At 38.5% G+C, this 12,506-nt stretch overlaps 1 protein-coding gene across 1 annotated transcript in view; it reads left to right on the top strand.

Annotated features, from left to right (window-relative positions):
* The window catches only part of LOC132142498 (vacuolar protein sorting-associated protein 8 homolog), a 148,426-nt gene that overhangs the window by 15,934 nt on the left and 119,986 nt on the right, over window positions 1-12,506 (top strand). The window contains exons 16-20 of the mRNA XM_059552410.1: window positions 2,870-2,905; window positions 2,996-3,086; window positions 3,385-3,431; window positions 4,240-4,329; window positions 5,063-5,109. Of these exons, the coding sequence (XP_059408393.1) occupies window positions 2,870-2,905; window positions 2,996-3,086; window positions 3,385-3,431; window positions 4,240-4,329; window positions 5,063-5,109 (311 nt within the window). The remainder of the gene's footprint in view (window positions 1-2,869; window positions 2,906-2,995; window positions 3,087-3,384; window positions 3,432-4,239; window positions 4,330-5,062; window positions 5,110-12,506) is intronic.

Genomic DNA, 12,506 nt, shown 5'->3' on the forward strand with positions numbered 1-12,506 from the left:
CATAACATCACTTATAGAGCTGAAACAACGAATCGATTTAATCGATTAAAATCGATTATTAAAATAGTTGTCAACTAATTTAGTCATCGATTCGTTGCTAAATAACTTTTATTTGCCGTAAGCGGCTCATTTCGTGCATATTTCAAATCTGCGGTGACCAAAGTGTGGCAGTAATGAGCCACCGGAGGTTTTACTCAGCCAGTACAACAGGAGAAGTAGCGAATAGCCAATAGCTGGCCTTGTTTTATGTCACGTGCTTCCCGAACAGCGTCTCTGCAGCCATAGAAATCATATGATGTCTATGTCTGCAGCATTCAGCGTGATGTGGGAGTACTTTACATTGAGCCTTTAAAAAAGAAGAGTAACCTGTAAACTCTGCTCTACTGCACTGTTTAAGGGGACGTTCACATATCGCGTCTTTTTTGAGCGCTCAAGTTCGTTATTTCCAACACCGCACCGCATCGAGTTAAAAACATTTAAACTTTTCAGAATGCCGCAACCGCACCGCGGGTCATGTGACAAGAACTAACCAATCAGCTTCATCCTTTCCCGTAACAACGTTAAAAGCTCAGTCAAGATGAAAGGAACAGCTGATCATAGTTGTATATGGATTTCCATTTTGAAATAAACTTAGTAGCAGAGCTACTGCAAGCGATTTTTTTGAGCTGCAAATCCATTTATCCTTTGCTGAAATTTCCGCGTCTTCAAGGAGAGAGCACGTCATGGTTGCTTATCAAAGGCAGACGCCTCAGGGGCGCTTCTGCGCGAGCGCTTTGGAAAGAAGGAGAAAGCGGTGCGCCTAGCGTTTTCCACGCGTTTTTAGGCGCGATTTGTGAACGGCCCCTAAGACTTTCATTTGTGCAGATTCTCCAGTACAATATTGTTTGCAAACGTTTAGTCGTAAAAGCTGATAACATTGCTTTTTAACTGTTAACATTTAAAGCTTTACAAACATGTTCTGTGATCAGTTTGTCGTTTACCAGTTCAAAATTCAGTCGTGCAGCCTAATTATGACTGAATGAGAGAGGTAAATGTAGATATTTGAAATGCACTTTTTTTTCTAAGTATTCACTGCTCTTTTTCACAAAGCAGGTTTTTTGTGTGTGTCCTATTTTTTTTCTGGACAACCTTCTGATGGATTTTACTTTAAATTGTGAGTTCCATTCAGGTTTCATGCCATTGGCACTTTTTTTGAAGGATTGTTTACAATTTCACAGCAAAAGCTATAAAGGTGTTTCCCAGTAAATAATAAAATACAATGCACTGCAATTTTATTCTGTTTTATCCTTATTCTTCGTGAAAATATGTTCTGAAAGATTCCTTAATAAGCTTTGTTCAGGATGTTAAACTACTTTAGGAGCTCTAAGGACTGCCATGGTGAAAACATTATTTTAAATCTCCTTGTGAAATTTGCTAGAGTATGGGTCAGTGTTCTGATTGCAGAAGAGTTCGACAAAGGATTACTAACACAATAAAACAACTCCAGGTATATTTTTGATGAGGATATGACAGTGCAAAATGGTTAAAATCTCTTAAATCTATGCTGAATGATAAAGACCATTTATTAATAATTTACCTGGGGAAAAAATGGAAAAAACTAAAATATAAGTACATAAACCGATTAATCGATTAATCGTAAAAATAATCGACAGATTAATCGATTATCAAAATAATCGTTAGTTGCAGCCCTAATCACTTATTAACCAGTGGATCTTCTGCTGTCAGAATGAGCGAATAAAAACATCACAATAACCCACGTGTAATCCACATGACCCCAATCCATAAATGAATGTCTTGTGAAGCGAAAAGCTGTGTGTTCGTAAGAAAGAGAAAAAAAGGATGTTTTAACTTCAAACTGTTGTTATATAATGAATTAATACATTTTACATTTATAAGGGTGAATACATGAGATTTGCAAGGGTATCTTGTAAACTCTCAAACTGGTAGCACAAGTTGGTTGACTTGTGTTTGGCTGACTCCTCCAGCGCCCCTCTGACTGAGCTATGGCACACTCAAGTGCTATTATGCTAATCACACATCACACATACCGTGAATATTCATTGAGGTCTGCTCTCCGTGCTGTCCTCATTGAATTTCCTGTTACCTGCAGCCAGAGGGAGGTACGGGAAGAGAAATGAAGGAGAGAGGGGCAGTTGGAAGGATTGCAATAGAAATGCCTGTAGGTCATCCATTAGAAGTGATAGTGGCCCAGCTCTTGGAGGTTTCATTAATTCCTGTGGCCTGTATCATTTCCCCCAAGTGCTGCTTATTTAATAACTCAACCAGTGCTTGAATAAACATCCAACGTGACCTTAGTTGTATGAATTCTTCAAATTTTATGCTCTAGCAGTACATTTAATGGCAAATACATTAATACATTTTCACTGGTCCATTCTAAATGTAATAAATGTTTTAGTGTGCCAATTACACAAAAAAAGAAAAGACATTAGAATTCTAAAGTTTGTGGTCAGTAAAGCCTAGTTCACACTACATGACTTAAACTTCATGTAGTGATCATAAATGTGTTACAACAATAATATTGTGAAATATTATTATAGTTTAAAATGTTTAATAAAATATTATAGTTTAAAGTTTTATCTTCCTCTTTTATGTTCTTCCCCCCGAAAAGCATCACTTGAATTTTGCACAATTTGCAGTAACAATGTTCAGTGTTTAAAACAGAAAACCAAATGTTTAATTTTGGAAGATTTAAAGAAAAACATATCTATGTGATGAGCAATTGAAGCGCAGCAACATCCAACTGGTTAAATCTGGCTCAAAATTCTCTTGGACTGCTCAGGGTCATCAGAGCACCTTTGTTCAGCCCTGTTTCAGATCTGTTAATCACTTTTTTTCTTCTTCTTTGTAGTCTGTGCACATCATGACCCTGAGGAACTGGCGTGAGGTAAGGCATCATTTTGTAACACATCACATGATGCTATATCTGATTAGCTTTAGCGAATCTGATAGTAATGGGAGTTCTGATGTGCTGCAGCGTGTGGACCATCTGTTGAAGCAAGAGAAGTTCATGGAGGCTCTGTCTCTTGCTTGGTCCTTCCACGAGGGCACCGCCAAAGCTGTGCTAGGTCAGTCCTTCTGTTCACATCCACTCTAATATTTACGTTCTGTTAAATGTTTAACCAAATGACTATTTTCTCAATTTCTGTGAAAACGATCGCAGCTTTCAGACTTCAAGCTTTTAATTAGTAATCATTTAAACTTACAATTTATATAGTCTGTCTTTTTCCAAGAACTGCAGAGTTTTTCTACCAAAGTGAAAAAAACTGTTTGATAGAATTAAGATGAGAAAAGCTACAAATGCTTTAATGATGCCATAAAATCCAGATAGTAATGTAGACCTATTGTGATGTGTTTACATAACAGGACTTTTTGCAGACCCTGCTAAGAGAAAAGGTGTGGTCACAGACAAGGTAAGATTCTTCCTAATACACTGACACCGCTGTAAATGTGTCTTAAAGGCATGTGTCTTATCTACTGCGCCACCACCACCACTATAAATACATCTTACTATACTATACTATACTATACTATACTATACTATAAATACATCTTCAATTAAAAAAAACCTTTCTTGTTGGAACATAAACTGAAGGAACCAATTGAAACTAGGTATGCACAATACACGCACTAAAGGTGAAACATTTTAGAATAAATAAGAAAAAGAGGCTTTTCTATGCCATGTCGTGTCACTGGTGGAACAGTGGACTGGTAGAAGATCTTTTGCAAAGCAACCTATGAGGGCAATACATTTATGAGAATGTCTGCAGCATTATTGTGGAGATCTCTTCAAACAGCAATTGATATCCAGTGTAGAAAAAGAAAGCCTCAAGTGTTATCTGTGATTGTATGTCCACAAAAGATGACTTATTACTTTGATTCAGAAATGGAGGTTGGATCAGTAGTGGGTACCCACCGGTTTATACTGTGTGTGTAAGTACAGCATGTCGGATTTCAGACCGAGAACTGTGTAGGTTCATGCTTAGAAATGAGTTTCCATGTGTTGTGTATGTACCCTTTAACTTAACATTAAATCCATTGGTTAAAACTTTTTGAGCCCAATTCTCTAACTAAACTGATGATCAGAATCCCACTTCTGCACTGTAAGTAATAGTTAGAATGGCCTAAATGAACTCGTTGTAGGTACATAAAAACTATTTATTATTATTATTTTGGGTAAATAAATAACACATTCCTCTGGTGATTTTTCTCTCTTCACAGATGGTGGAAATTTTGTTACAGTATGTGGAGCGCTCTCTGAAAAAGTGTCCCGAGCAAGGAAAAATCCAGGTGATGGAGCAGCACTTCCAGGTAATGGGTCACCAGTAGAAGGCCTCTCGAATGAGCCTCAAACGGTGTTCTCTCCAGAAGTTAAATATTTTCCATATATTTAAAGATTTAGATATTATTTAACGAGAGAGCAAGACCGAGCTGAAGAGTTTTCTAGCATTAAAGAGGCTTTTAAGAGAGGTGAGAGTGAGGAGAGCAGACTGAGAGAATGATAGAGTCAGTCTTTAGGCCTGCGGCATCCGTTTTTAAACCGTATCATAAAGTGGAAACAACATGCACTAATGTCATCTCTCCTCTGCCTCTGGGTCTCGCTCGCTCTCTGATTTCGTTTTACCATTAAGAAGCACTCTGTCATCACAAAAATAAGGCACTCACCATGTCCAAATGGAAGATTTAGCTCTGTATATCTAGGGCAATGTGGAATGTTATGCCTCTCTAACTGTCTGTCAGACACACTTTCAAAGTCAGTTTTACCACAAGAGAAATGTGCACATTTAATTACTTCCCATGTTTATTGAGTTGGGAAATATATAAGATTGGATTCTCAATATTTTCAAAATGATTTGTTCTGCAAACAAAGATTTCTTTCTCGTTCTCTAGTTTACTTTGCCAGCCCTGGTGTTATTAATACAGTCTATTATTATGAATGAATGAATTCTCACTCTCTTTTTTTTTCTTGTTCTTCTGTGTCTACAAATCCCATCACTCTGTCTTTTCTTGCTCCTGCTTGTTCTTTCTCTCTTCTCCTCTGCAGGAAATAGTTCCTGTCATGGTGGATTATTGTCTCCTTCTACAGAGAACGTGAGTGTATACACACCTCTTTGCCTGCACACACACACTCCGTACACACATGTTCTTTTTTCTGGGAATCATCCCAGAGTTTGCAAACTAGCCTGAAGCATTAATTAAATGTTCTGATTTTAATATAATTTATTCTTTGTGGACAACATTTGTGGCATTACGTCATTTACCACTGAAAATCATTTAAATCCCACAGGAAATAAAAAAAAAAAAAAATATATATATATATATAAACTAAAATAAATAGTTTTAAAATAAAAATGAAAAATCTAAAGTTTGTGGTTGGTAGGATTTTTAAAAAAAATGTTTTTTAAGGTGTATCTTCTGTTCACCATGGCTGCATTTATTTGATCAAAAATACAGTAAAAAACATAATATAGTGAAATATTACTAAAATAATTGCAATTTTAAATAACTATAATAATTCAAAATAACTGTTTTCTGTTGTAATATATTATAAAGTGTATTTTCCTGTGATATCAAAGCTGAATTTTACTCCAGTCTTCAGTGTAACATGTTCATTCAGGAATCATTCTAACATTCTAATAATTTCTTATTATTATCAATGTTGAACATCTCTTATCTAATAAAAAATTATATTAAATTAAATTCAAGTTTATTTATATACTGTAGCGCTTTTTCTGATACAAATCATTACAAAGCAACTTTACAGAAAATTACGTTTCTACAATATTTAGTTATAGCTTATAAGTGGTTACTGTCAGTTTCTGCGCATATGACAGGATTTTTCAGAAATATTAATACAAGGAGTGGTCAGCCAGGCGATGAACATTATTAATTATTATATGATGCAGTTACACTTGTAGCAATATTTGTTAATTCTGTATGCTGATTCAGGGTTAGCATCATCTGGGGTCCTCTGATGGTCAGCATCATCTCTTCTGAGGTGTTCTGGATCCAGACTGGAGCTTGTGTAAATCCTAGTTACAAACAGAGAAACAAATAGATATGTAATTAACGTAGCTGCTGTTCCAACCAACTAAAATTAATTAGTTTAACCAAAGATAAAGAGTAAGAATGTGCATTTGATCAGATACAACTGCAGTCACAATTTATGAGATGCATTATTTGAATGCTTGGCGAAAGAGATGTGTTTTTAATCTAGATTGAAACAGAGAGAGTGTGTCTGAACCCCGAACATTATCAGGAAGGCTATTCCAGAGTTTGGGAGCCAAATGTGGAAAAAGCTCTACCTCCTTTAGTGGACATTGCTATCCTAGGAACTACCAAAAGTCCAGCGTTTTGTGACCTTAGGGAGCGTGATGGGTTGTAGCATGGTAGAAGGCTAGTTAGGTACGCAGGAGCTAAACCATTTAGGGCCTTATAGGTAAGTAATGATAATTTGTAACTGATACAGAACTTAATAGGTAGCCAGTGCAGAGACTGTAAAATTGGGGTAATATGATCATATTTTATTGACCTGGTAAGGACTCTAGGTGCTGCATTTTGGACTACCTGTAACTTGTTTATTGAAGATACAGGACAGCCACCTAGAAGTGCATTACAATAGTCCAGTCTAGAGGTCATGAATGCATGAACTAGCTTTTCTGCATCAGAAACAGGTAACATGTTTCATAGCTTGGCAATGTTTCTAAGATTGAAGAATGCTGTTTTTGTAACATGGGAAATATGGTTTTCAAAAGACAAGTTGCTGTTTAATAACACCCAGATTTTTGACTGTAGAGGAAGTAACAGTACATCCGTCTAGTTGCAAACTGTAGTCTACAAGATTCTGTGTACTGTTTTTTTGGTCCAATAATTAATATCTCTGTCTTATCCTAATTTAATAGGAGAAAATTATTGGTCATCCAATCTTTTACATTTTTAACACACTCTGTTATCTTAGATAATTTAGAAGTTTCATCTAGTCTCGTTGAGATATAAAGCTAAATATCATCAGCATAACAGTGGGAACTAATCCCGTATTTTCTAATAATATTACCAAGGGGCAACATGTACATTGAAATGAAATGAAAATTTAAAAGATCCAAAAAGGTTAAAGCCTCATAAAATGAATCCATGTAAAACGAGCAGTTTTGTGATGTATCTGCTTTCAACTTGTATTATTTTGTAAGAAATTAAAAAAAATAAATCTACCATTTTGTGGCTCTTTAATGTGTTTTGACAGATCACTATAGTGCCTCAGTTCAAGCGGCATGTGAACTGATTGTTTCAAACTTAACATTGAACATTTATATACATTTATACAAGGAGCTATTAATAATCTAAGTAATCTAATTACAAAAAGAAAAGAATATATACTTTCCATTCATCTGATCTCTATTGATCATCTTCTTCCAACAACAAGCACAGCTTTGTGATAGGCCGCTCGATAATGCTGGTCTTTGTCTGCAGTTTGACTGACCGGACCATCCCTTTTGAGTCAGGTTTTGTTTCTAGTATTCTTGCAAGCGGCCATGAGGATCTTGGAGAGGTAGGGTCAACCACCACCACAATATCTCCAACTTTGAGATTAGTTCTTGCTTTACACCACTTCTGTCTCTCTTGCATTAGTGTTAAATACTCCTGTGTCCATCTCCTCCAGAACAAATCTGCCAAGTATTGCACTTGTTTCCACCGGCGCCTGGTGTATGAGTCAGATTTGGAAAACTCACCTGGAGGTAGAACAGGCTGTGAGTTATGCAAGAGAATGTGGTTAGGTGTAAGACCCTCCAGGTCGAAAGGGTCAGAGGATGCAGTGGTGATTGGGCGGTTGTTAAGAATTGCCTCAACTTCACAAAACAATGTCTGGAGACCTTTCATCGTCTACAACTTGTTGGTGTAAAAGGGAATTTAAGACCCATCTTGCAGACCTGATTAGTCTCTCCCACACGCCACCGTGGTGAGACGCCCCTGGTGGGTTGAAACTCCAGTCAATACCCCTTTGGAGCATGGCACTTTGAATCTTACTGCTGTTCAGATTGGTAATGGCCTTTTTGAGCTCTCTGCATGCACCAACGAGATTGGTACCATTGTCAGACCAGATATGTTTTACCTGGCCCCTCCTACATATTAATCTTCTTAAAGCATGGATACAGGAGTCAGTGTCCAGGGAGCTGGCCATTTCAAGATGAATGGCTCTGCACGACATGCATGTAAAGAGTACGCCATATCTTTTGACAAAATTTCTTCCTCTTTTTGTTTCTACTGGGCCAAAATAGTCCATTCCAACATTTGTGAACGGTGGAAGATCTGGTAGAGTTCTTTCTTTTGGCAAATTAGCCATCTTTTGTTTCTCAGTTTTGCCTTTCAAGCGTCTGCATGTCACACACTTAGAAATAATTTTTCTTGCTGCTGTGTTGCCATTGATGATCCAATACTTCTTACGCAACTGGGCAAGAATATAATTTCTTTCACAGTGCCCATACCTTTCGTGAATGTGGCGTAGTAACAAATTGGAGGTGTGGGAGTGTTTCGGAAGAATGATGGGATGCTTCATGCTTTCTGACATCGTCGCCCTTGACAGTCGTCCTCCAACTCTCAACAATCCATCTTTTATCATTGGATCTAGTTTGTAGAGGGTACTCTTTTTTTGAACATTGTGTGGAGTCATTTTTAGCTTTTCGAAATCATTTGGGAAAGCTTGTTTTTGAGTGTAGGATACAATTTCTTTTTCTGCTCTCCCAAGGTCTTTCATAGACAAGAACTGACCACTAAGTGTTGATCTGAAGGTATGCAGCTGGAAAGCCAGTTTTTGATGTCTAGACCGAGTGCAGACATTGGTGGAAAGTTCCTTCCTTTTAGCAGCGAGTGCTAACAGGCTGTCTCCAAGCTTTTGGTACCAAGCAACAGCTTTAAGCAATCTGGTCCAATCTGCGAAGTAAGAAAGAAGCTTTTGGGTAGGATTCTGTTCATTTTTAGTGACCGTGTTACACACAATGGTAAAACCTTTGACCTCTGGGTCATCTTGTCTAAGGGACACTTGTTTATACCCTTTAGTTGGCCAACTGTGATCTGGTTGCCAGAGGAATTTAGGGCCACATATCCATTTTATACTTTCCAGAAACATTGGTACACTCAGCCCCCTGGATGCATCATCTGCCGGATTGCCCTTACTGGACACATACCTCCATTGTTGGGTGCAGGTATTATCTCTAACGAATGATACTCTGTTGGCAACATAAGTGTGAAATCTTGCACTGTCATTGGCTATGTATTTCAACACTGCCTCACACTGTCCAGAACAGTGAATTTTTCCATGGCAGCTGCAGTTCTGACCGGAGCATCTTGTCTACTTTGACAGACAACACAGCAGCTGCCAACTCAAGTCGTGGTATCGTCAACTGCTTTAAAGGGGAAACTCTTGCCTTTCCAATCATGAAAGATACATGGATGTTACCTTGCTCATTGGTCATTCTGATGTAGCTTACAGTTCCATATCCAAGTTCGCTGGCATCAGAAAAATGATGCAACTGAAAGGACTGTGGCTTACCAAATCCATTGGGTTTCTTACAGCGTTGCACACTGAAGGCCGCCAACTTGGGTAGGTCATGAATCCAACATAGCCATTGTCTTAATTGAGACGTGGATATCGGCTTATCCCATCCACAGCCTTCTTTGCACAATTGCTGTAAAAATTGTTTGGCTGGAAGAGTGAGGGGTGCCAAAAGTCCAAGAGGATCAAAGACAGAGCTCACCATGGAGATAATACCTCTACGGGTATGGGGTTTTTCATTGAGTATGATGGTAAATCTAAAGGTGTCATCTTCCACATTCCATTGAAGTCCCAAGGCATGGTCAACTGGTAGTTTGTCCTTATCTAAATCTAAGGACCTAATGTTCTTCCCTCTTTGCTCCTCCTCAATGGCAGACAAGATGGTTCTACTATTACTCACCCGTTTGGTGAGTTGAAAACCTCCCAAGCTGCACAAATCCACCAAGTCTAATCTCAGTTGCACTGCTTCCTGTGCTGTGGGCAGAGACACTAGGCAATCATCAACATAAAAATTATGCATTACTGTGTTGGTTACTAGAGGTCTAAAACAGCTGTTGTCTTCTGCTGTTCTCCACAAGGCAAAGCTAGACAGCTTGGAGAAGAGACCGCTCCAAAAAGGTGCACCAACATGCGATGATCTATAGGACTTTGCTCAATGTCCCCTTCTGGCCACCACAGGAAGCGTAAACAGTTCACATCTGATTTTGAGACTCTTACCTGGTGGAACATAGACTTTATGTCTATGTCTATAAGGGTTCTTGACAAAATCTAAGCAGGACTCCAACCATTGAATTGGTAAGATCAGGCGCTTGCAACAGTTCCGTGTTCAGGGACACACCTTGATATGTTGCACCACAGTCAAACACAACTCTAAGTGTATTCTTTTTAGGGTGGTAGACTGCGTGATGTGGAATATACCAGGTTCTTCCCTCCACTTGATCCACCTCTTCCTGTGGGACCACCTCAGCATATCCTTTATCTATCATGTCACTGAGAAAGGATGTGTACTCTTTATGGAATGAATCACTTCTCTTAAATTTCCTTTTCAGACTCAGAAGACGTTGCATGGCCATGTGACGGTTGTTGGGCATTATCACATCATTTTTCCTAAATGGTAAGTTGAGTGTGTAGTGTCCATCCAATAGTGAGATTGACTCATTTGCAATTTTAAGGAAACTTTTGTCATCATATGACATTTCACGTTTTTCATCTGAGGCCTTTTCATTGAAGTCATGATTGTACTGACTAATCAGAAGCTTTTCCAAATTTCCTACAGATATTCTGTTTATGTCAGCAGATAGAGAGTCACAACTTATGCTGGATTTCCCTCCTCTTAAGGGTCCATTGACTACCCAACCAACTAAAGTCTTGACTCCATAAGGGCCCCCACCATGACTGTTTACAATCTCCCATGGCTCTATGATCTTTGAGGCATTGGTTCCTATAAGTAGCTCAATGTTGCCATTAATCTCAGGGATATCAACCTTTTGCAGGTATGGCCATCTAGCAAGATCTTTTTTGGTGGGTATGTTTTCCATGGTGACTGGCATTTCCTTTTGTGTGAATACATCAGGCAATTGTATGAAATTGGTTTTATCCAATCCAGAGATCTCTAATCCTGTGATTACATAAGTTGGTATGGACTTCTCGTGACTCATTGTCTTCAACAGGATATTAGTTCTTTTACCTTTGACGTTCAACTGAGACATCAGACGTTCGGTACAAAAGGTAGCGGAACTTCCAGGGTCAATGAAAGCATAGACTGAGATGATTTTGTCACCTTTAGCAGCTTTGACTCTTACTGGAACCACTGAAAGGACATTATCCTGTATACCGGCCCCAATATGCCCACCGGCTGGTTGCGTAACAGCAGAGGAGTTCACAGTTTCTTTTGTGTCAATTTTCTTTTCATGCTTTACCTTTTGCTCTGTTTGCTCAATGTGAAGGACGCTTGGGTGCTGTTTAGAACATGATGTACAGGTGAGCCTCTTCCTACAGTATTTGCTGATGTGACCTTGATGTAGGCACCCAAAACAGATTCCTTTTCCTTTGATGAATTCTATCTTTTCCCTGTGCTTCTTTTTCTCAAATAGCTTGCACTGCTCCAACGTGTGATTGCTGCTGCTACACAAATGACATAAGACTTGCAAATGGTTGTCAGAGGATTGCTGAGTAGAATGGAAAGCAGGAGCAGAAACACTAGTTGCAAAGGTACTTCCACCAGACTTCGGCTTGACTTTAGTGGGAAACTTGTCTTTAGTTTTGATTAGGGGTTTATCTTGAATATCCCCGAATATTGGGTCTGAAGCCACTCTCACTTGCTTTTCAACAAATAGGACAAGATCTTTAAATTGAGGCCTACTTTTCTGATTTTCTTGAAATTCCAACACTTTTGATCGCCATCTTTCCCTTAGCTTGTAAGGAAGTTTCAAGACCAAGACTTTCATGTTGGATGACAAGTTAATTTCATGTGAGTAACTCATGTCCTCCATTGCATTACAACAGCTCCTCAAAAATATTGCGAAAGCTTGCAGAGATTTGCAATCCTCAGATCTAATCGTAGGCCATTTTAATGCTTTCTTCATATAAGCAGAACACATGCTGAATTCATCTCCAAAGTTTTTCTGTAGCAAATCTCTTGCTCTTTCATAACCTTTATCTGGGGTCATATGAAGACAACTCCTTACCAGATCTCTGGGAAAGCCACTGGTATATTGATCAAGAAAGTACAGTCGGTCAGCACTGCTATCCGTTTTTAGCTCAATGCCATATTCAAAAGCTCTTATGAATGGTCTGTACTTCAGAATATCACCATCGAAGATTGGGATATCTCTCTGAGGAAGACTTGAAAGCTGATGCTGCTTCACTAGAAGGGATGTTATGTCATTTTGGCGTTGAAGGATGTTAACCAAGCTACTCAGATGTACACCAGAACTCGCAA

The sequence above is a fragment of the Carassius carassius genome, chromosome 6 (genome assembly GCF_963082965.1).
Source record: "Carassius carassius chromosome 6, fCarCar2.1, whole genome shotgun sequence".
NCBI classification, from domain to species: Eukaryota; Metazoa; Chordata; class Actinopteri; order Cypriniformes; family Cyprinidae; genus Carassius; species Carassius carassius.